We start from the raw sequence: 26,402 nt of genomic DNA, 5'->3' as shown, positions 1-26,402 counted from the left end.
TTGTATTTGATTACTGACTCCTAAGCATGAGAATAACTAGTTTTAACTAATTATTCTGAAATCTGTAATCTTTAAAAATATTCAGTGATACATAAAATCTGAACAAATGAATATAGCAAAATAATCCTTATTTAAAAAAAAAAAAAAAAAAAAAAAAAAAAAAACATCTGAAATTTCAAAGCTCAACTCTGATTAAAATGTATTAATGTGTTCTATTGAAAACAAGTTAGAAAGTTTAAAGAATTTATTTATAAAATCTGGCTTTCAGAACAATAAGCAATGCAGCATGCAAAACATATCTTGCTGTATGAAAGTCATAAATATGCAAAAATAATAAAGTTTCAATATATATTTATATCAAATTCTTTTACATTTCAATATATTTTTTGCCTATATTATATTCTCACAGAAACAACTTTATAACATAATGGACAAATCTGTACATCGTAAAATTAAAATCTGGTGCAAGAAACACATTTACAAGAATACATAATATAAAAAATAAAAACGCCACAAGTATAGAGAAAATATCCACTAGATAAAATGCTTAAAAACCTTTTTGGTATATATATTTATATATATATTAGTTATATTATATACACATGCATTCACAATAAGAAAGAAAGCAGTTGTGCAAATCTCGACAAAAAAATTTTAGAACTTAATATATATTTACACTTCCATAGCCATTTCATCACAAAACAGCTGAAGTGCTATATAATCTAAATTCCATAATACTATCCTCCTGTATCAATAATCAAAAACTGCTTACATATTTATAAACTCTAAAATCAAAATTCATTATAAATTTCTATCAAATAACTTTTTAAATAAAAGCCTTACCAACTACATTTTTAACACATATAATGCAAACTAAACACTTCTTATTTACAATAAAATTACTTAAGCAATTGTAGTATTAACTAGAACACTTGTTAGAAAGGGTACACAGCCCTTCGCTTCACATTAAAAATTCAGATATTTAAAATCATTAAGAAAACAACTCCCACAAAACTTATAACTTGTTTATATGCTTATAAAATCTTCCAAAGTTACATTGTATGAAGTTCAATTAGTTGCAGGTTAAAACAAAGTTAATATTTAAAATAAAATATGATTAAGTTGAACCAGCCCAAAAAATTAACCAATTCAAATTGACACAGTTAACAACAGGGAGAAAAGGCTTCTTGGTTAAGTTCTTCTGCCATACTGTTATGACGGAAGTATTTTGAATGGGCTCTAGTATATTCGCATAAAATCCAATTTTCATCATAATATATGGAAACTACTTCATAAAAAATGATACCACCCTTAAAAAGAAACTTTCACATTTTTTTTGGGTGTGTGTGTGTGGGGGGGAATCCAGCCTAAATATTGGTAAAATATGTCACAGTAGCTTATCTTCATCCACACAGATATGCATGATCTATAAAAGCCAAATTCACACAATATTATTGTAACTTATGTTATTGATATCAACGTTACATGTCAATTTCCTACACTTAGAATAATTTAACAGTTTTTCCTATGCTAAATTTCACTCACTCAAATAATTAAGATTCCTTTTGGTCATACTTTACTGATTAGCTTGGTGTAAACAGTCTTAATGGGAACATTAAATTTACTGTAAATAGCACTAATATTTCAAAAGATAGAATTAATTCAAAAGCTTTAGAAAAATACAGCACAGAAAGCTGCAAACTGATGAAGGGAATTTTTATTTCTCTCCTGCATGAATTCTGATGAAAACAGAATAGCAAACTTTTGAAATGCAAAAAGAAATTTTATGTGATGATCAGAATTCAAATACAGTCAAAAGTCGTTAATTCAGATACCCATAATCCGGAATCGCCAAAGTCCCGACGAGTCCGGATTAACAACTTTTGACTGTATACATACTAAGCGCTGATCAGGGCATGAAAAATATTATAATATGCATGAAACTTGTGAAAAGTCAATACTATATCAGCTTTTACATAAAACACTACCAAAGATTGGACAACACAGAAAATAATACTAATGTATATTAATACATTGTTTTTCTGACACTCAAAGTTGCATGCAGTTTTTAAAAATTATTAAACACATACCATTAATACAACTACGATTCAATCGGCAAAGCTACTAAATTTTGAGCAACTTTATCCCAAAAAACAAAGCAGAACACAAATATAAAATGGCACTTCCAATATTATCCTATTAACTGTGGCATCAAGCAGCACAATTTAGTGCAATTAGGCCCATATCACATGGCGTTTGTTTCACACGAACAACTGTTTCGGACAATTTTTCTGCCTGGTTTACTACTGAAAGAAAGACTGCGACCCTTTCCTTCCTTTCCAAAAAAAAATTGCGAGTTGTTCGTTTTCAACCAATCAGCTTGTTTGTAATGGGGAACCAGTTTCCCCTGTGTTAACCCCAAAGCGATCTATGGTGACTGGCTGTTGTGACAAAACAGAAAAATTCTTCCAAACAGTTGTTCTTCCGAAACAAACCGATGTGTGATTGCAGCCTTAGCGTGACATACAAATACACTTGTAACATGAGTGCTGTAAAAAATGCATCTATGTTGAGCAACTGGAACTGAAGTAACTTTTCATCTTTCTGCATTTAAAGAAAAAGGTCTGAATTTCTTTGATCATAAAATTCTCTCATGATTCTCATCATGCCATAACCTTGCCAGACTACTCATCCTCTATTAATACGTAGGCCATCCAGGAAGTAGATTACGTTTCCGTCTGTGTCCGCTAGGGGCGGGGCTAGCGCGGCCATCTTGGGGTCAGAGCGTTGCGCAGCTCAGTCTGCATCTAGCCGTGCTAGTAAGAGGTTCGTGCTGTGCTCCGTTCAGATACTGTGACGGTTTGAAATGTCTGCGTTAATTGAAAATCCCGCGAGCTGCGAGGTGCGCTCAGTAATAAGGTTTCTGACTGCAAAAAACTGTAAACCGATAGAAATCTATCGGCAGCTTCGTGAAGTGTATGGGGACAACATTATCACTGAAGGTGGAGTGCGTCAGTGGGTCATAAGATTTCAAAATGGCCGAACCAATGTTCACGACGAAGATCGAAGTGGGAGACCCAGCATAGTGACCGCCGAACTTCTCGAAAAAGTCGATGCTAAAGTCCGTGAAAATCGAAATTTCACAATAACGGAACTTTCTTTGAGTTTTCCACAAATTTCGCGAAGTTTGTTGCACGAAATCATCAGCGAAAAGCTTGGTTACCACAAGTTTTCTGCAAGATGGATTCCAGCTGCAAGAAGAGGTAACGAAGTGGTTGAAGGCGCAGGCGGCCGAATTTTTCGACGAAGGAATTTCCAAGCTCGTACATCGCTACGATAAATGCCTTAATTTGTATGGTGACTATGTAGAAAAGTAGTATTTGAGTGTGGCTTTCATCTGTATATAATAAAATTTGTTTCCTATACTTTGTTTATTTTTTTATTCCAAAACGTAATCTACTTTCTGGATAGCCCTCGTACTTCTGCTTTCTTACCCAAATGGCTCTACAAGTCAATATTTTCAGATGACTTACATTCCTCCAAATGACCAACTTATTACATATACTAAAACAGAATTTCTTCCAATGCATCTAAGGCCTACAGGTTAGTGCACTTGAAATAATGAAAACATAGTCTCTACAATGAAATAATAAAAATACTCTATAAGCCGAGACTTGACTTCAGTTTGCTCGTTTCAGATTAACACACATTCTTGTGTTGATTTAAGATGTGTTTTCTTTATGTATCTGTGAAAATTATTTTTTTAATTTGTTACAAATATTGTTGAATGTGAGGGTAAGTTACAAAAGGCAATTACCAAATACCTTAAACGAGATTAATCACCTAAAAATATTTCTCAACATAATTTTCAAAATTATTTACAACACTTGTCTCATTTTTACATCAATGTTCAAATACCAGTTGTATAAAATTCTTTGGATTGATGTCCCAGCCACATTAAAATTTTTGATCCACACTGCAATTTAAAAAAAAAAAAAAAAAGAACATTTTCTTGCACCACTTTTGCATGGATTTACAAAACAAAGACTTCTTTCCATAAACAGGGAAGATTCCTTTATTAATAACTTTTTCCTTTTCTGAACAAGAAAAGAAAAAAAAAAAAAAAAAATAAATAAAAATAAAAAAAGAGGATAGCATGTTGCTCCTTTCTTGTAATCATCGAGTCCAATTACAGGTGTTTTTGAATTGAACCACAGATGATGATATTCATTTCATTAATACCTCGTGATTAACAAAATGAATAAAATGAATTAGGATGGTTCTACTCCCTATTAACATATATGGAAAGAGCTTGCTACTATTTTTAAATACATCATGGAAATTTATGACTTACTCATTGATTTCTTCTTGTAGCATAACATCAATAACACAGGTAGAGCTAATCAGCCAAGCCTATGAACTTCACTGGTATGTGTAACAAAACACTGATTTGATCAACATTTTTAGTAACTGATTTTTGAATTATCATTAGGTTAATTAAATTAATTATGCAGATACTGAATTCATTCATTCATGTTTAAATTTCAATGCATTCATTTATAGGCACTTTAATATGAATGACACTGAAACATAAGTGAAATTGAAAAAAAGACGGCGAAAGGAATACTCAGTTAAATCATTATATTTACATTTTCAATGAATGTCTTAAATTTCTACTCTGCAAACAGATTCAAATTGTAACATAACAAGCACCAATCTGCCTTATTTAATTTTAGGCAACATAAACATATTTGAGACAGCAGGAAGAATTTTACTTGAGGCAAATATTTATATTATTTTCCTAATAGAAGCATAGAATATCTCAAAAGACGACACAAAACTGCCATTTATAATTGGCTAGTAAAAACTGCAACGTCACAGCAGAAGAAGTTGCCAAAGTGATTAGGTTATTATTTTATATATAAACAAAACTGGTACTAGGTCCTTTTGCAATATGTCTATTTATTAACAGGCAATGCTCTTGGTTAAAGGGAAATGAAAATGTAATACCCATGTGAAGGCGTAGTTTGAACACATCAAATCATACTGTCAGCATATTCAGCTCCTTATAAAATATGGTATTTATAATCTCCATTTGTTGCATTACTACTGTTTTTGATGAACTGGTAGATTCAGTACTGCTGTTTACATTAGTTAATTAAAAATCATCAATTTATCAAAAGATATGACTTTTTTGTTTGGGAAAATCATCCCCAAATATGCATTTCATTTGCATAATAAAGCAATCTGCAAACACACAATTTCTAGTAGTGAGATTTTAATGTTGAAAATTGGTATGCACACTGTATGGACAACAGGAAAATACCTGCAATTAAAATAGCTGAAATTTCAACCTCTAGATGGCATTTTTAATCCAATGTACAAAGGTCATTATTAAATTAGACACCCTTTAAAATACCAGTTGTAAATGCCATTAAATCATTCACCATATCTTTAGGTGGGGGGAAAAGAGAGACTGAGCTTGTTGTTTTTATCACAACTGTGAGAATATTGGCATTCGAAGGGCCTTAAGAAAAGGGCATATATCGAAGAAAGGATTGAAAAATATAACTTGAATTTAAAAAGACTGTATAGTTAGATGTGCAGCCTGGAAGATGGTAAGTTTCAAATGATCTAAGTCATATTTGCTGTGGTTGACAAAGCATCCTATTTATGATATTCTTCAAAGAATCACGTGATTTGGATATGATATGGCCTTTTATGTTTTGTCTTAAATAGCGCTTTTGTTAAAATGACCGGGCAATACATTCTTTAATATCCGTACAAGATTCCCATGGTGCAAAAACACATTAATATTTCTTGCTGGCTTTTGGACGTACTTGCTGTTGATAGTGCACAGCCTGGAATATTCTGTGGTCACAGAATATTTGTCCTAGATGCAGCTCAAATGATGTCCTAGATGTCCTCAAAACTGTTGCATACGAGCTACTGCAAGTCCCAGTACTGTACCTGAACACCTGCATTCTTACATGATTGTGATTTTACTGCGAACTTTATTTGAGTCCACTTTTCTTCAAGAATACTCATGGTCCTAAAAAGTATACTGTCATGAGCACTTGTTATTGCAAACTCCTGGCACAGCAAACCATTTCTGTCTGAAAAGGATAAGAATGTTTAAAGACTAGTCTTGTTGCAATATGGCCCAACAGCCCATATTGACTGACAAGTGAAGGAATTCCTTTGAACCTATCTTTTAAACGATTAGGTAATTTTGACCTTTCCAAACACCTGGTGTCCTTGTTCTCTGGATTTGAGTCCCCGCGACTTATGCATATGGGAATTCCTGAAAATTCGTGTCTGTAAACATACAAACTCTGCATAACTGAAAGCAAGCGTAATATGCTAGATTGCTACAATTCTTGAACAAACCCTTCATGTTATTGTTGAACATATGAACAAAAATGGAATGCACATTTAACAAATTATTAATTTTATTTTGTCAATTTGTGCTTTGTGTTATTTATGCACCATCTTTGCATCTACCAATTGAAATCTGAACTATCATCCATTATTGTAGCATTCTTTTCTATCAAAATTATACATTACATTTACCTGATACTACATTTGTGCTATGATTTGAAAATAGATAAATACTTATATTTTGATTTTAAATTAATCAGAAGTTTAGCATTCTGGATTAATTTTTATTGAATAACTTAAAAAAAAAACATCCTTCCAAAAAGGACACTTAACTGATTGCTAATTGTTGGTGGAATATAAAGACTGAATACAGATGAATTTAAATTTACATTAATAAAGCAAAAAACCAAATAATTTAAAACAATTCTGTTCCTAACACAAACATATGAACTGTCAAATATAAGCTTAACTTTGAACTGCATCTAATTATTTTTTTAGATGTTTTTATTACTTATCAGTTATCCTAGTTCACTATTTTACCACCAAATTGTAGGCAACAAAAATATGAGCCTAGATAAACAATAGGTGACACGTCTTTGATTTCCAACATATGTAATTTCCCACATTAATAAAAAACTGCCCAGCTTTTCTGAGTAAATATATTTAGATGATCATGAATAATAGTGTTAACGAATTTCATTCCAAGTTTTAATTAAGAGGATTTTTCTGACATCATTTTAATTTGACAATGCAAATAATTTCAACCAGGATGAGCTTTATTTTTTTCTTAAATTCTAATAATTTTTACTCTGTAAGATACATGAAAACTTGAATATTCCAGATATAAAACAAAAATGAAATTGTGTGCTGTTGTAAGAAACTGAACAAATGCTACAATAACTGAAAACTAATTATGTTCACAAGTCTTATTATTGACTTTTTACCCTCTTAAAAAACATTCTAAATTCAATACTGAAAGCAAATTGATTGCACATAAAAGATTTAAAACTGGTATTTTTTTTACAAGATCTATCAATAACAAATAATCTTTAAACTGTAAAATATATTAGAAGAGTCAGTAACTAAAAACACTTATACAGCACTTCAAAATATAAATTTAAGTATGAATATATGAATGTAAAGATTCAGGATTTTTTTAATTAAAATGGAATAAAATTTTATATCTTACTATCTATGCAGAACCATATTATTTAAAACTCTACACAGAATAAACATAATTCATATTTAATATCAAGACTTAAAAAATTAATAAGTACTTGTTAAATAAGTTTTAGATCAGAATATTCATATTACTGATACTTAAAATATGAATGAAAGAAATTAAGAAAACATGTGAATATAATTATCAGTGCTCAGAAAAATGAATGAAATGAATTATCAAAATTTATCCTTCAATTTGATCTTCATATAACTTCAACATAAATGTAAAATAAATTATAGATGATATATTTATAAAAAATACTCATGATTCAAGCGCATAGTTTTTTTTAATTAAAATGGAATAAAATTTTATATCTTACTATCTATGCAGAACCATATTATTTAAAACTTTAGACAGAATAAACATAATTCACATTTAATATCAACACTTAAAAAAATTAATAAGTACTTATTAAACAAGCTTTATATCAGAATATTCATATTAATGATACTTAAAAATATGAATGAAAAATTATGAAAATATGTGAATATAATTATCAATGCTCAGAAAAATGAATGAAATGAATTATCAAAATTTATCCTTCAATTTGATCTTCATATAACTTCAACATAAATGTAAAATAAATTATAGATGATATATTTATATAACGTATATCAACACAAAACTTTGGTAATTTTATAAAAAATACTCATGATTCAAGCGCATAGTTTTTTTTAAATTAAAATGGAATAAAATTTTATATCTTACTATCTATGCAGAACCATATTATTTAAAACTTTACACAGAATAAACATAATTCACATTTAATATCAACACTTAAAAAAATTAATAAGTACTTATTAAACAAGTTTTATATCAGAATATTTATATTACTGGTACTTAAAAATATGAATGAAAAATTATGAAAATATGTGAATATAATTATCAGTGCTCAGAAAAATGAATGAAATGAATTATCAAAATTTATCCTCCAATATGATCTTCATATAACTTCAACACAAATGTAAAATAAATTATAAATGACGTATTTATATAATGCATATCAACACAAAACTTTGGTAATTTTATAAAAAATACTCATGATTCAAAAGCATAGTATCTCTAATATACAAAAGAATACAGAAAGAGCAATGAGATAGTTGCTTTATGATAACTATTATCTTCATGATTCAAAAGGATTGTACCTCTAATACAGTTGCTTTAAGATAACTGCTATTATCATCTTTATGGACTGGATTGCGAATAATGAAATTTACATTCAAATCTGACTTTCACAAACTTTCCTTTAACATAAATATAAAACTGATCACAAATGGCATATTCATATAATATATATCAATTTAAGGCTTTGGAAAATATAAGACTTATTTCATCAAAAATAATCATGTTTCAAGAGAAGCCATTAAACTGTGATAAACAACAGAATCAATAAGGGATGATGAGCCAGATGATTCATGATATTCGTTATTATCTTCATCATGGATTGGGTTTCTATATTGCAAACCACATGGCTGAGAAGAAAACATATGAATAGGAGCTGGTTGTTTCACAATTCGTGGAGAAAGTGACCCTTCATTTAGTATTTGTTCATCAAAAATATTTTTGTTCAAAGAAGAATGTAGAACTTCATGATGAAAAGCACTGTGAGGTTTTTCGGAAGAAAATGATGCAAATGATACATGGAAATTCAGAGAGTTCAAAGATATATCTGACTGGACTTGAAGCTCACTAAAATTGGCAGGAGCACTATTATTCACGACTGAAGCAGCATATTCAAAATCAAAAGCTGTTTCAGAATGCACTTGTTCCTTATTAACATCAGTTTTTTCAAAATCCCAGCTGTCAGTATTTTCATTTGGATAAGCCACACTTTCATGAAAGAATGACGACGATGATGTTACGGCATGGCACCGATAATTAACTGAAATATCTCTTTGAAGCCTTTTAACAGTATTGTTTATTAGGACGGAACGACGAAGGTAAGTTTCAGGATCTTCAACACCCCGTATCTTAGCCATTGAAATCCTTAAAAGTCGACGTCTTTCTTCTTTCCATTTTAATTTAGGGACATACATAAGAGTAGCAGTTGCATTCATACTTTGAAATGATTGTTCATCTTCATTATTTTCCTGAGCACAAGTACCAATAATATTTTCTCTCTCTATCCAATCCATTTGTTCATAAATCCTATCTTCTTCGTCAAACTCATCATCGTTATCATCTACAACCAGATTAGCTCTGGCAGTCACCTGTTGCAATTGTTTTCTTCTTTGAATTTTATAAAACCTCTCCTCAAAATCATCTCGCTCACAATCGAATATCTTTCTTTTCTGAGATGATGAAACAGAGTCAAGGGCTTGCAAGTCAGATAATCCACTAGTAGTAAAATCATTATCTGGAATTATAATACAGAATTAGTATGCAAAACAAAAGGCAGAGAGACTAGATTTTTAATACAAAGAATTATTTGAATAAAAAATACAAAAATTTACATGATCTTACTTACAATTATGCACTCACTGTACATGATCAATTACTAAATTTTTTAATAAAGGCTGTAACTATAAGCTTTTTTTATATATTTCTGGTACTTTCAAATGACCTGCATCCTTAATTTCAACATGCGGCAAAACTGCCGTGTTTATGGTGTATTTTCTAGTTACCACATTATGTTATGTTGTATATAAGCCACATTCCCCCCCCCATGAAAAAGCAGATGAAAATCAAGGGTGCAGCTTAAATACACAAATTGATAACTTACTAGATTTATTACATTAGAATTCACTACATTTTGAAAATGAGAATTAAAAAATTAAGTGTAAGGCTTATACATGCAAAGAATACTGTATTAAAAAATAGCCCACTGACACATATACATATCACATACACAGAATCATATGCTTTTATACTAGTCATTTTACTGAACAGTGTTTGTTCCCTGGCTATAAAAATGCAAATATCTGCCAAACTGATATTTGTTTTTTTTTTTCTTCAAAACATGTCATTTCTTAGAAAATGCTTCTTTTGATGGTTATTTATGAACAGAATAGTATCTATAAACGAAAAAGATAGCAAAATAAACATTTCTCGCCAATTCACAGCAAAATCCTCATTTGGATAAGCCAGACTGTACACAATGTACTCGTAAGTAACTAAACAAGCATTATGTTATGCTTACATTTCACTGGTACCATGCTAAATCTATGAATCTGCAAAATCACTGTTTCAAGAAAAGACATGTAAAAGTTTTGCAAGTGTTCAGTATCGACAGAAACATCAAGTCATGACTTTTGCATAATAACTTTCATATAATCTGCTTTTTAAGCACAATAATAAAATTAACATACAAGATTATTTAGAATATGACAAAGTTATCTGCTTAAGAAAAGAATACTCTTATGGATGACTCTTTAAGGAAAACTGGCTTGTATTCATGTTATGGGAAGTGTTGACAAAAGAATGTTTTTATTACCATGCAATGCCCAATAACCATCTCTGTTGGGGAACAGTTGCTATTACTGCAGCAACATTTTAAGTATTATCTTACATGCCATACTCAAGTTTCTTTTTCCTACTTAAAAAGCTAGACAATGACCTTTGTGATAAGCGTTTTTCACTTGATGAAAATATCACAAATGCTGCTGATGACTAGTTTTTAAAGTATGATGAAGGAATTTTCTCACAGGGATTTAATGCCCTATAGAAATGTTGGCAGAAATGCCTTTTCACATGAAGAGATTATATTGAAATGCAAGCCATATTTGGTTTACTTAATATTTTTTCATATTTACTTACACAAATACTGTGCAAGAAACATAACAGCTTCTCACAGAAAATGGGGATAACTGTAAATTGCAGATGCAAATTTGCAGGTATGACATTTAATAAAAAGAGTCAAATTTTATCAATGTAATTTGATTGCTTTATATAACATCGAAGATTTCCATTGAAGGGGATGGCCATTTTATACATTATATTATGTATACACAGATTTTCTTCATTAGGTTACTTATTTTTAAATTGAGGAAAAAGATTATTCAGCATCGAAACAGCTTATTGGCATTAAGAAAATACAAGGCAATTCAGTGTCACTTTACATTTTGTAGCCAAATTCTGATATTTATCGCAAGTCAGCAAACATTCTCAATTTATTAAAAGAAAATAAAAATGCAAATTTGAATTATTAAATAAAGATTATAAAATACATTACACATTACTGTTATTCTTGCCATGTATGTAGTTGTCTCGTTCTCAATTAAAAAAAAAACATCAGGGAATCTATCAAATTTGACAGTACATACATTAAACATTACATATTATAATAAATAACGCATTATTGTACTTCTCTAGATGTAAACGGTCATCTATTTTTGCTCTAAAAACATCACAGAACTGTACAAACTTGGCATTTACTCCAGTAAGTAATATTACCAGATTAAAATCACTAACAATGACCGTGCCAAATTTTGCATGCTCCTTATACTTCCTTTTAGCCAATAATTTGTTTGAAAAAAATCGGGAGATTAAAAAAAATTCCTTTGGATTTTAGGACAAGATTATTTTGCAGTATAGGTTGACGTCCTACAACATGGCATACTGTAACACGGTTTCACTCTAACAGAATAAGAAAATTGCCCAAGAAATCCCAAGAACTTTAACAAACTTCGCACAAAGTTTTCCCATACTGAGCAAAGCATCCATATACTTATTTAACTCATAAGAATCCTTATTTAGTAAGTCTTGCTGATTGTCTTCCAAGATCTGGTTCCCATACGAACAAATGTCCTCAGGGAGACAAGTCACATGGTAGAGAGTGACTGCTGAATTTGGAACTGGTAACAGAAAAAATTGTTTCCATCCATGACCTTCCAATTATAGCACAATACACAGTCTCAAGAGAGCACAATTACCAGAAAACAATGACGAAACCTCACTATCATAGAAGATGAACAACATAAGGTCATAAAATTTGAATGTTCATCTCTGTAGCCTGAAAACAAAAGTGTCTCGCACTGGTGGCTAGCAGTCTGCGTCGAGCCGCAGTGTGTTAAAGAAAAACTTTTTCATCTTTAAGACATTAAGTTTCAGTTCCAATGTACGGACAAAGATAAAAAAGAAAAAGGTTTAAGAAAAAATTCATTTCTTTGGAAGTAAAGACACAAATCTTAGATCATCATTTAAAAGGAAAATTTTAAAGGCATCTCACACTGTCATAATTTGAATGAAGCAACAGTCCGGACTATTAAGAAAAATGAAAAAGAAATAGGAAGTCCAGTCTGCTGCAGGATCTTTGAAATCTGTAAAATGTGCAGCTCGAACTGTCCCCCTTCAGTGCTAATAATTGACAAGATTGAAATGCACTCAGCATTTAGATTGATGATAGCTGTCAAAAAAGAACTCTATTAGATGGCAATATCATTAAACAAAAAGCACTCAAAATTTAAAAACACCTTAAAGAACATGTAGTATCCTCTGTCAATCCAGATTTTGTGGCAGGTAAAGGTTGGTTTGAAAACTTCAAAAAGTGTTTTGCAATTCATAGCATAAGAATTTAAGTCAGCTGATTATGAAGCTGCTAGAACATATCCAGAAAAAATTCAGAAGATTACAGAAGAGCAAGGATACACAGCAGATCAAGTTTCCAATGCCGATGAAACTGGGCTTTGGTGGGGGGGGGAGGCCCAGTAGAGTCTTTATATCAAAAAAATGAAGAAACTGCACTTTGATTTAAGGTATTTAAAGAAATCTAACACTACTTTTGTTCCGCAATGCGCCGGGGAACTTTATGACAAAACCCTTGCTAGTTTATGAATCTTTAAATCTTCTTGCACAAAGGCGTAAGTAAAAACACCTTAATGGTATATTGGGAAGCAAATCCAAGAGCTCAGGTAATAGGAAATTTATTTAAAGATTGGTTTTCAAATTGTTTTGTACCACACTAAATGTTATTTAAAGCAGAAAAGTTTGAGCTTCAGAGAATTGCACAAACTTGGCATTGCGCACTCCCTTTGTCCAAGTACACATTGAACCATTTTCTCTTAAAAAGTCAAAGGAGCACCCAATTCTACAGTACAGTCAAACAAAAAATACATAATCTGAATAAACTACTTTTTTAAATCAAATAATAAAATAACATAAAAAGGGAAATTCATCTTATGCTTTTAAGCACTACACAAAGCAAATATCCACTTACCTTATTAAGAAATTTTCGAGTTCTTCAGACTGTCGCACACAAAATTCCTTAACAGCATTAAAAAATTTCCTAAAATTATCTGAACTAGAATCCTTATATCAGCGTCACCACATAAATACACAAAAAATAAGAATAAAAAATATCCTCCATAGTGGCGGTATCCTCCGATGTTCAACCATACGCATTTCTTTCCAACAAACAGGACACTTAGAATGACTACTAAGTAAACCTTCATTTACACAGCAATCAATTGATGCACTTTTCCCCTTACGTTCCAAATCGTACAAAAATTCAAATTAATCTTATTAGTTAACTAATTAATTAACATTCAGCTGCTCTACTGTCTTAACCACAAAACAATTAACGTTCAGCCGCTCTACTGTCTCTTAACCACAAAACAAGCAATGTACTTCCTAACCAACACACATTACAAGCCCTTACAAATCTTTTTCCAGTCATTCAAAATTTATGGTAATCACGCAATCGATTATTTCACAATAAGGTTTCCATAACATTAATACTTAAACTATACTTAATTAAACTACTCAGGTTACCATAAAAGAAACAACTTGGAGATAAATGAACCAACAACTTCACGACAATACAAGGGGCACCCTTCAAACTACTCTAACCCTTTTCACTTGAAAAAAAAAAAAAAAAAAAAAAAAAAAATCAAAGAATTGCACAAACTCGGCACTGCACACTATCTTGAATTTGTCCATGTACACATCAATCTATTTTCACTTAAAAAAAATTATGAGAATGATGATGTCATACATGTTAAAACAAAATTACACATCACCAAAATTGAACAAAATTTGAAGCCAATCAAAGCTTAATAAACTGCATTTTAAATCACACAATGAAATAACATAAAAAGGGGAATATATGTTATCACATATATGCACTACAAAAAGGGAATACAGTCAAAAGTCGTTAATCCGGACACCCACAATCCGGGTGTCCCGTTATACATTAAACATGCGCGTTTAATGTATAACGGACGGTATAAGCTAAGCTAAAACCATCTAATTACCTATTTTTCAGTTGATGTTGCAGATTGCTTTGTTCCTTAATCTTCGAATTGGATCCGGCTTATTATTTTTTGCAGATTGTTAGAGCAATTTTATAAAAGTAAGCTTGAACTTTCGATTATGTCAAATAGAATCTCCGATATATATTTACTAATATGTAAAGGATCTACAAAGTGAAAGTATGTTTCGATGTCCATCAAACGAAAAGTGGAATTGCTACAAAGAATGGATAAAGGCATATCCTTTGTTTCTCTAACCATTCCGAAATCTTTTATCAATTTCACGCTGCTCTGCGAGGGGGGGGGGAATCGTCACCGCGCACAATGAATTGGAAGTTGATCTGTCAGCACTATCCTTACCTTCAGGGCAGATGTTTTTATTTTATTTGCCTTATAATTCCTTACTAAATGTAGTATTTTATCTCGATGTACTCCGTCTTTGATATGATTTAAATCAAATTCCTCGTCATTATAAATATCACGAATACACAAATAGATTTCTGGTTGCAATTTTCTAATTTCGACTATGCGTATTGTATGCTTTACGCATGCGCGCGTTGAAAGAAATGTTTAATAAAGTAAACAAATATTAAACTTTTTTTGGTAAATTTTGATACCTTTCATAATTGTTCTTTATTTCATAAATTATGGTTTCATATTTTTAATTTTATAATTTCTGCATGCCATCTTACCAGATTTAAACTGATGATCTATAATTCAGAATCGCCGAAGTCCCGACGAGTCCGGATTAAAGACTCTTGCCTGTATCGACTTACCATATTTAGAAATTACCGTGTCTTCAGTCTGTGGCACACAAAATTCCTTAACAACATCGAAAAATCTTTCTAAAATTATCTGAACTAAAATATGCATACTGCCCTTTATTTTTTGAATATTACAGTAAGAGAGAATAAAGTTTGAAAATAGCAAATCATTATTAGTTCATATTTTCGCAAAACGTTCATGGGGAGTTAATTGAAAAAATAAAACTTTATTCTATTTATTCTGAGAAATGAAACCAATAACAACTTTTAATTTATTATAGCTTTTTTCTTATTTTTACTAGAATTCTAAATGATAAAATGCTTAATTGGCATCTAGTGCATTTAAATACATATTCAATGAAAATATTAAACTAGATAAGAAGATGCATTAAATATCATTTGGACTAATTTAATTATGCTATTACTTGGTTTAATAACTTTGTATTCTTAAGTATATAGCTATGCACATTTAATTTTTCTCAAATGTGATACTTCACTTAAAAGAAAATTTACAAATTATTTTAATAAAAATAACTAAGCTATTCTCATTAATTTTAGATGTCTGTACATTTTTTTTACTACGTACATAGCTACTCGGAAAGATGTATGGGTAGGATACAAGATAAAAATGATTAATCTTCTCTCCCAAGTAAAATGGATATTGCTGTAGTGTACGATTTCAAAAAAGTAAACCATTAGAATATTAACCCCTTCGCGCCGACTGTCACGTCTATGTGCTAGCAACGAACACACTCACTTCTCGGCCGACACGCAGGCATGCCAGAGCGTTCTCCCGTTCAGCCCCGACTGTCACGTATTTGTGCCAGTGTCCTGGAATGTTTTAAAAACTATAATTTCTGCCACAAGATGGCACTGTATGTCCATATGGTTTTAGATACATGTACATTAGACCTTCTACTCGAAATAAGAGAAGCATGACTCACATAAACGTGTTTTTGATTATATAAACAAAAGGGGAAATAAATGTTTCCGAATGGCGTGATTTATGACGTCTCTTTAAATCGCACTTTATTCGCACGTGGTAGTTGTTTATTGCAAGTAGAGAAGTTTTATTTGTGCTAAAGCATTGGGTATTTCGGTTTGCAGTTCAGTTTTTAGAAAATAATTAGATCTTGTTAGACGTGAATTCTTTCTGTTTTTACCGTTGCAATGTCGAAGCGTCGAAAATGTTTAACAGAGCATGAAATAGCAGAAATGATGCCAAATATTTCAGATAATGATTCTGAAACAAATTCTGATAGTAGTGATAGTGATACTACGATATATTATGATCATACAGAATCTGGCGAATCTAATGATGATGATGACATTTCAGACATCTGTATGCCAAGTACGTCGAAAGCAAGTACTTCTCCATGGTCACCCACAATAGAAAATTTGCAGAATTTGCGATTCCGTCATTATTTAGTACCCATCTTTTAGAAAAACTGTTAAATGGTATAAGAAGCTTTTCTTCTATATCATGGATATGGCTGTATTTAACGCCAATACTCTTTTCAACAAAAAAAGTTAAAAGAATCTTCCTCTCCTGAATTATCGGCTTAATTTAGTTAATCAAATTATTTATCGGTATTCCTCTAAAAGCACCAATGTTAATATCACACCAAGATCAGCAAAATCATTAAATCCGCTCAAATTAACTGAATGACATTTTCCAAAACTTTGTTCAGAAGAGACTGATAAGAAAATGAGACGACGATGCTTCATTTGTTCACATTCCCGGAAAAATCCTCTAAAACGGCAAATGAGTTATTATGAGTGCAAGAAATTTAATGTAGGACTGTGTGTAGATCCCTGTTTTCAAATTTTTCACACGAAAAGAGAATTTTAAGTAATATATTTAGTTTTCAGATGTATAATGTTAAAAGTCATAAAATAGTCAGTAATGAAAATAAAATGTGTAAAATATGCATTTAAACAAGAAATAAGGTAATTAAAGTATATATAAAGATATCTATAAAGCATAAGTCGTTTAAATACTCTATAGAGCATTATTAAACAATGCGTTGATACTTCGGAAATTTCATGGATTTAGGATTAATAGCAAAAAAGCCCCAGCCCTGGACAGACGCTCGCGTACGACACTGCAGGCCTCCGCGATAAGCGCACGTTTGCGCTACCTGGTGCGAAGGGGTTAAGCTGAAATTATAAGTCTGCAGCAAAGAGATTTTTCTTAAATTCGAACTGTGCACAGAACCTTTCAGTGGCATTCAAACTCTGAACTGGAATAAGTTAATTTACTATTTGAAAATAATATTGTTGATAGTGTAGTAAGAAAGTTAAGATGTGTATTGTGTACCACCAAAGAATTTATGCTGGGAGAAGAAGCAAGCTTTGATGACACTGCAAAGCCAAATGAAAACTGTCTTTAATTTTTACTCTTTTTATGTATAAAATGTCTTAGTTTTTAGTATCATGTTAAAATGTATTTTCTAATATATAATGATTTACAAATGATGGAAATTTACTTGTCATTAAAACCTTTTGTTCTATACATACTTTAGCTTATAAAAGCAGTTAAAGCTATTCCAGCCTATCACCATATTAAAAATTTTCCGATTAAATCAGGTTCATGTCTAATGCATCAAAAATATAAATAAGCCTTCCATATTATTTGTCAAATATCATTTTTCATGGCCTTAAATTGGATGCAAGATTTCAGTGCTGTTACTTTCATACAGTGCCTTCGTGCAAAATTAATAGCATCTTGTTAGTTTCATATATGTTCTGTGAAAGTAATTACTGTTGAATCTACAATTAATGCATTATCTGAGATTTGAGACAAAATTTGTTATATTAGAAGATATTGAAATAGATAAATAGGAAATGAAACATGAAATTTACATATTTAATACAGAAATAAATATCTCAATAAAGTGGCTGTATGCAAAATATAATGATAGAATTTTTATAATTTTTTGCTAAAATTATGTGCTATAAAAATTTTATTTTCATTAATATTTATAATTTTTCCCTCACAATTTTTTTCCCAAGGTGTCTATGTTTTAGTTCTTTTAGATTTTTCTGTTTTAATGTTAAATATGTCTTTTTTATCAGTCTTGCATTAAAATCAGTCTCATAATCATTTGAAAATGAAGGAAATTTCATTCTTTTCAATTGTTTAAGAATATTTTCACAAAATATAATTATAGAATGAACTGATATAGTTATATATATAAAGAAGGATTTTTGAGAAAGATCCTTTTTTTCTTCATAATGGAAACATTTCACAAGCTGTTATATGTAACATTAGTTAATCTAATATATAAAAGGAATGTTTAATGAAATAATTTTTATTTTGCTGTAATAAAAATCACTGTAATTTTATAAATGTTATTGAATTTGAAAGCTACAGGAAAAAACACAGTTATTTGAGACTCTTTAATATAAACAATTATTTTATGATAATTCTCTGTATATTAAACATAAAATTGTATGCATGTAAATAAATTTTTTAACTGTGTTATCTTCAATTTTTATTCTCAATAACCGGCACTTGGCGAACTTCCTGAAATCGCGTTTGCCAACTTGGGCGATACGCGCCATAAAGTGGAAGGACAGTTTAGGTTGCTAGTTTATATCTTCACTACGCTAGGAAGAAAGGAAAAAGCGAAGGGATATTTTCTTTCTATATGTAAATATTTTGCTTTGGCTGTCATGTGACTTTGTAGATGAATCGCCGTGCTGATCACGTAACTTTGTCAGCAGACGTGGTGCGTACGCTCATATGCTGTTTGTTGTTCCGTATGATCATTCGCTATTTAATTATTTTATTAGACCAAAATATTATTATTTATTAGACTATTAAAATCTATTAGACGTCTAAATACTAATAAAATCATAATTATTTACTGGAGACGGGCTTCAAGTTGCCATAAACCGCTATTTTCGCTATACTAAAAACATTTTAGAAAATAAAATTACTATTAAAATTATTAATGATTTAAAAATTAGATAACTAAGTATTACCAAATTAATTCATAATTATTTAAATAATATTAATACTGCGCTCCCAGTTGCAGTTTAATTACCTTATAAATTATTTTCTAAATAACTTAACTTATAAATTAATTACCCTTATAATTAGTACAACAAAATAGATAACATATGGTCTTTTTTTAACTTATCGTTCGCATGGGCACATTTTTAAAATTATTTACTTAACATTTAAGTATATGGGTGTTATTTATCTAGCCTTAACAAACAGGAATTAATTTCTAAAATAAATTAATTGTACTCCTAACACGAATTATTTAGAATGAGAAAAGCACCCGCGGGTTATTTGCTTAAGATGACAGAAATCTGTTAGACGAACTACTAGTGTGCAACATTTTTACTGCTATCTCGCTGACAAACACTCTGTATCATACAAGCAATTTTTTAATCCCTCTTAATAAAGTTTATATTGAAATAAAATGCTTATAAGTTAATGTAAAATATTAAAGAAACAATATTCTGCTACTTTTCTAAGTCAAGTATATTTCACTGATTTCTTTACATAGAGGATTTTGGGGAGCTCGGTATATCAGTAAAAAATTTAAACTATTATACAAAACTTGAGCAAAATTCTTTCACAGAAAAACAAATAAAAGTTAATTAAAATTATATCATCAAATCTTTGAGAATAAGATTTATCTTCATAGATTTTTCTGCTGTGTTGTTACTCATGTTAGTTTTTAATGGCAATGAATATAAATATTGAAATTTTTGCATCACCATATTTGCAACAAATACATAACCGAAATATATTGTTAGAAATCTTGTTTCCCTGCAGTTATGCAATTCAGAATTACATTTCTTTTGTAATGTGTGAACTGAAAGTTTTATTTTTTTTTAAAATAGTAAATTCATGTATATTTGATCTTTTAAAATTTTTAACGTTACTTGCGTGATAAATATTCCATTTGCATGATCTTTACTGCATTTATATGAAGACTATATTTTTAAACATATTTAACTATTATTGTGGATAATTGTAGAAATTAATGGTCAGAATTAAAAAGAGAAGTATAAACGGTAATAATGTTGGAGTTATATATATCATAATCTAAAATACTAAGGTGAAAAAAGTATGAAGATTAACTTAACTAAATAACTAAATTAGTTCTATGTGCATTGTTTACCTTTTTTTAACGCAAATGCGTTACTGTATTTAGCCTCAGGCGATTTTCGCCTAGCACGGGTTTCTTTCCTATATTGGGCTCAAGAGGGAAATTTTGTAAAGCATCTTTTCACGTCATTTCCCTCTTGGCGTCAAAAAAATCCTTCTGAGGGTTTGGCGATTTTCGCCGATTCAAGATGGCGGAAAAAATTGCGCTAAGTGCCGGTTATCTGAGTTTTCCCATAAATCCGATACATATATATTTAATATTCAGCTAGGTTTTATTAACCCTGATTAATTGTTTATAAGCATTTTAAATTTCATCCTGTCAAAAAAATACACCCTTTTGTGGTAGTTTATTCAGACAGCTCTCATTCTCTGTTTAATTGTATATATTGCATACTTATAATTTTATAAAGCATACCTCTCTCTCCTGGGGAAAAAAAAAGGGGGGGGGGCACAAATTAATTCTTAATTTAAAATTCAATCATAAGAGCAATGTGAAAACGAATATAGCCAATGGAACAAAATAACACACGTCTTTAATAGAGGACAACATATCTATACAGTACAAAGTCCGTAATCCGGACGTCTATTATCCGGAATGATCTATAATCTAGACCTCAAAGCCACAAACTTTAATTTTATGCTTTACGTATGCGCGTTGGGAGGATGCGTCTCCAGATATGTTAAAAATGCTTGGCATAATTTATGGCCAGCTACCACATTTCATGATGAGGATGATGAAGATGATAGCCGCGAATTTGAAGGTTTTCGGACATCGCAAACTAAAGGTGAAATTTTCCAGTTATTGGATTTTTGTAAAGAAATGTGGAGAAGCGGTACTAAATGAAGATGATATAACAGAAGTTTTTCATTGCAACGACAATGCCCCAATCATCAATCAACGGACAGTGAAATCTGTAGTACGGCTCTAGATACAGAAAATACTGCTTCCAATAGTAAAGAAAGTGACAGAGAGGTTATCGAAAACGAAAAAATTTCCATTGACAGGTTAGTCGGTATTTTCGACACAGTAATGTTATTTCATTGTTTGATTTGAAATCCAGCCTATTAAGAATATACATATATTTTGGTTGACTGCTTCTTTGACCTTTTTAAGTGAATAAGTTCGATGTGTACATGGACAAAGTCAAAGAAGTGCGCAATGTCTCGTTTGACTCGGCCGATTTTTTTAAGTGAAAATAGGTCGATGTGTACATGCATAAGGAGTTTGTGCACTTCTTGTTATTTCGAATTTGTGTATTCTTTGGCTGCTACACAAGCCAAAGAATTACACAAACTCGGTATCCATGTACCACCAAAAATTGCCAAGGGGTGCCCGTAAATATATTTTTGCCCAAACATTTTTCCATTGGTCAAATTCACCACAATCATGGAACCAATCATGTCATAATAAGATTTCCATAACATTTAACTACTTCAGGTTACAAGAAGTGATACAACTTGGCAATAATCCAAGGGGCAACCTAAAATATAGACCAATCAAAAATGACTCTTAATATATACCATATTGTATAGAGTAGAGTTTAAGGTACCCCTTGCATTATGGCGAAGTTGTTGTTTCATTTATGGTAGCCTTGGATGTTACGAAAATCCTATTGTGACGTAATCGGGGGCATGATTCTCGGAAATTTTGAATGATTGGATGTTTTTTAAGCGTTTTTGTGGTGTGTGTTTGATTGATTCTTTAGACAGTAGGCCGAATGTAGTAAGATTAATTTGTAATTTTAAGTTTCTGTACGATTTGGAGCAAAAGAGGAAAAGAGCTTTAATTGATTGGTGTGTAAATGAAGGTTTACTTAGTAGCCAATATAAGTGTCCTGTATGTTGGAAGGATATGCAGCTAGTCGAATGTAAAAACCGTTTAGATGGATTTGAATGGGTTTGTAGGAAGAAAGGTTCAGATGGCCACTATGTGAAGCTTTCGATCAGAAAGAGTACTTGATTTGAAAAAAGTCATTTGAGTATGACCAATATTTTGATTTTTACGTGGCTGTGGGTGTATGACGTGAACTCGGAAATTATGGTAAGTGAATATTTGCTTTTGATAGTGCTTAAATGTATAACATGTTTTTCCTTTTTTTATGCTATTTTATTGAGATTATGTATTTTTTTTTTTTTTTTGCCTATATTGTAGAATTTGGTGCTCCTTCGACTTTTTAAGCGAAAATATATCGATGCGTACATGGACAAAGTAAGGGAGTGGGCAATGGAAGTTTGTGCAATTCTGGGATTTTAAGTAAAAATAGGTCGACGTGTACATGGATAAAGTTAAAAGAGTGCGCAATGCCATTTTTTGTGCAATTCGGGGATTTTTTTAAAAGTGAAAATAGGTCATTTTTTTTTATACAAAGTAAAAAATTTTTTTCAAGCAAAAAAAAATCAATCTTTTCAGAAATGAAACAGAAAAATTGGTAAAAATATATTTTAGGGTACCCTTTGGCGAAACACGGATACCGAGTTTGCTTTGACTTGTTATTTTGGCTTGTGTAGCGGGGATTTTTGGTGAAAAAATTGCCGCTACGCAAGCCAAAATAACTAGTCAAAGCATTGCACAAACTCGGTATCCACGTACTCATCGACTTATTTCCACTTAAAAAAACTCTGAATTGCACAAAAATAACATTGTGCACTCCCTAGACTTTATCCATGTACACATCAAACTATTTTCACTTAAAAAAGAATCCCCGAACTGCACAAACTATGCTTTACGCACTCTCTTGAGTTTGTCCATGTACACATCGATATATTTTCACTTAAAAAGTCAAAGGAGCACCCAATTCTACAGTAGAGGCAAACAAAAAATAGATAATCTCAATAAGCTACATTTTAAACCAAAAAATAAAATAACACAAAAGAGGAAAAACCTGTTATGTATTTTAACACTACACAAAGCATAAATCCCCTTATCTTATTTAGAAATTCATTCATCTTCAGTCTGTGGCACACAAAATTCCTTAACAGCATCCAAAAACTTCCTAAAATTATCTGAACTACAATTCGTATATCCGTGTCGCCACAGAAATTAACAAAAATAAGAGTAAAAAATATACTACGTAGTTCCGGACTATGGCTACTAAGTAAACCTTCATTTATACAATTAATTCACTCAATTAATGCACTTTTCCCCTTTCGTCCCAAATCGTACAGAAACTTCAAATTAATTCTACTACATTCAGCCATTGTACCGTCTAAACAATGAAACAAGCAATGTACTTCCTAAGCAACACACATCCCAAAAGCCTTTGCAAAACATCCCACGATTCAAAATTTCCCAGAATAATGCAAACGATTACGTTATAATAGTGTTTTCACAACGTTCAACTACTCAGGTTACCATAAATGATACAACTTGGCGAAAAAACGAAACAACAACTTCGTGATAATACAAGGGGTACCTTAAAGTCAACTCTACCCGAAAAATTACCTACACATAGCAGTATTAATTTAAATTATCGACGGTTTCAGTAACTTGTAAAATAACCTTGTCACTTGAGAACCCCTGAAAGTCAATTTGGAATAGACCAAATCAGCTTCGTTATTTTGCTCCATTTATTCAGTGTCATTTTTTAGCATTTCTTTAGAGGTTACGAGGTGCTGACAAATCCTACGCTCCAATAAATCCCACTAATGCTCAGTAGGATTGACGTCTAGGACGGTACATAATTGGCCTTTTGTACTATACAGCAAACATGGCTTCACATTTTATGCCACATGCTTCAGACCTATATGAAACCAGAAATCTTCAACAAGCTCTAATTGGGCTTGCTGGGCACTTCACTTCAAACTGTTTTTGAAAATGTTTAAATAAACATACCAATCCATCGAGGAATCTATAAAAATGAGTTTGCTAAATCCATTTGCTGCCATATATCTACAGACCACAGTAACACCTCTACAAGCTTCTTTTCCTCAATTCTAAATGTGCACAATTTGCTTTCATTTGAGAATAAGACATTTTCCCCAAAAATCTGATCCTTATTTACATATTCATCAGCGAAATGTATTATTATTTATATTCTTCATGGACAGAAGATTGTAGCAGAGATTTTTCGATGTTTACAATTATTTGGGAAGTAGTAATTCTAAGATTCTTTTTCCCAGACTGCAAAACAGTTTTTTGCATACGGTCAATATGCTAGGATGGCCAGAACATGGCTTTGATAAAATAACCAGTGGACTAGAGAGGAAATCACCAAAATTTTAAAACACAAACATTATACTACAAAACACGATTTATTCAGACAAAAAACTGATTACAAACTAAAATAGTGCCATAGAACCATTATTGCAAGTGAAGTGTTCCCAATAATACAGGGATCCCCTTTTTAGATGTGTATGGAAACAATTTCTGGTACAAAGTTCTGCCATCTATTTATTTTTGTGCTTAAAACATCACTTTTAAACTAATAAGCCTGGTAAAAAAAAAAAAAATGCTGAGAATCTAGAAAATGTTCAACGAATGAGTATTCAGAAGGGAAAAAAATCAATTAAAATTTATATCTCACTTTTTTAAATAGGACAACTTTTTTCTATGCGTATACGGGTATTTTTTCTGGCAGGTGTAGACTGACACTGCTACGGACCATGAAAGAAAACATAACCCTTCTAAAAGTTAACGGCATTATGAAAATTATAATTTTAAAATATATTTTATTTACCACCATAGCAGGGAGAAAAAATACATATTACATTTTTAAGCATATGATCATACACCTATAGTTTTGAAAGTTGAACTTAGATTTTGATTTCCATTTTAAACAAAAACACTTTAAATCAAAATCATTTTTAACAATACACTTACCATCAAATTTATCGATATTTTTCAAAACACTTAGAGCCTGATGACTCGTTGCGCTCCAAATATTTAAGCCTGACGGAAGAGAATTTGTTCCATCACCATTATCACCAAAATGACAACGCATTCTGGAAGTTCCAATCACTCAAATTTTACTTTTTACCTACATAAAGAAATATCAAACCAGCTGCGCATGCTTAGCCAAAGACTAGAATTCATAATTTAAAATTTAAACGAAAATATTAACACGACACCAGAGTTTAATTTCAAAAATAGGACAAGTCTACTTAAACATTCTATACCTATTGGAAATACATGACGCGAAAAGGGAAAATATTTGTTGCCATCGGAGTTTGCTAAATCTTTAAACAATAGGGTTTAAAAATGGTTATTCCAGATATGTTGGTTTTACTACTAAAGTACAATCTATTCCAAGAAATTTATTCTAAAGGCAAAAGATACTACTTGCAAAATAGTTTTACAATGCTTCGTGTCTGTCTGAAGAGCATCTATTTGTTTCCATAACGAATCCGTCATCCCACTCAACAGCTTATTTGAAAAGCTGAATGAGGCTACCAAAAGATATTTTTACTTTCGTCAAATTCTTTTTTCAAGTGCCATGATGAATGGCTTGGCTGAAGATTTTTGCTCTAGTAGACTTTTGTTTGTTCTTATAAACTTTGTGTATATATATATATATATATATAGTCTCATTGCTGCTGAGTGTAGTTTGATTAATAATTACCCTTTTAATTGCCTTTTTTTTTTCAGTTTATGGTCTAATCTTTGCCTGCTTGTATATATATTGCGTCTGTAGGCATTCTTAGAAAAATTTTTTTCGTCTTTTAATGTACCACTGTTGCCTAAGCAGATTGTGCTTTGCTCAGTGCGTTAAAAACTTAGG

General features: G+C 31.1%; 1 protein-coding gene across 1 annotated transcript; it reads right to left on the bottom strand.

Moving 5' to 3' along the window:
* Nucleotides 1-226: 226 nt before the first annotated feature.
* On the bottom strand, nt 227-25,835 carry LOC118184452 (uncharacterized). The gene is made up of 2 exons (XM_035354119.2): nt 25,505-25,835; nt 227-9,959 (listed from the first exon to the last, which is right to left on the bottom strand). The coding sequence occupies exons 1-2, from the start codon at nt 25,623-25,625 to the stop codon at nt 8,947-8,949; spliced, it is 1,134 nt and encodes a 377-aa protein (XP_035210010.1). The 5' UTR covers nt 25,626-25,835; the 3' UTR covers nt 227-8,946.
* Between the last annotated feature and the right edge of the window lie 567 nt (nt 25,836-26,402).

This window comes from Stegodyphus dumicola, chromosome X2 (assembly GCF_044657685.1).
Source record: "Stegodyphus dumicola isolate Sdum_Otavi_A_Nest chromosome X2, ASM4465768v1".
Classification (NCBI taxonomy): Eukaryota; Metazoa; Arthropoda; class Arachnida; order Araneae; family Eresidae; genus Stegodyphus; species Stegodyphus dumicola.
The sequence above is the reverse complement of the archived record's forward strand: the minus strand, read 5'-3'. Positions and strand labels throughout refer to the sequence as shown.

Excerpts from the sequence above, each read along its gene's own strand:
- LOC118184452 (XM_035354119.2), bottom strand. The coding sequence starts at position 25,625 with ATGCGTTGTCATTTTGGTGATAATGGTGATGGAACAAATTCTCTTCCG. Across the intron at positions 9,960-25,504 it reads AAATATCGATAAATTTGATG|ATAATGATTTTACTACTAGT; the intron begins GTAAGTGTATTG and ends TTATAATTCCAG.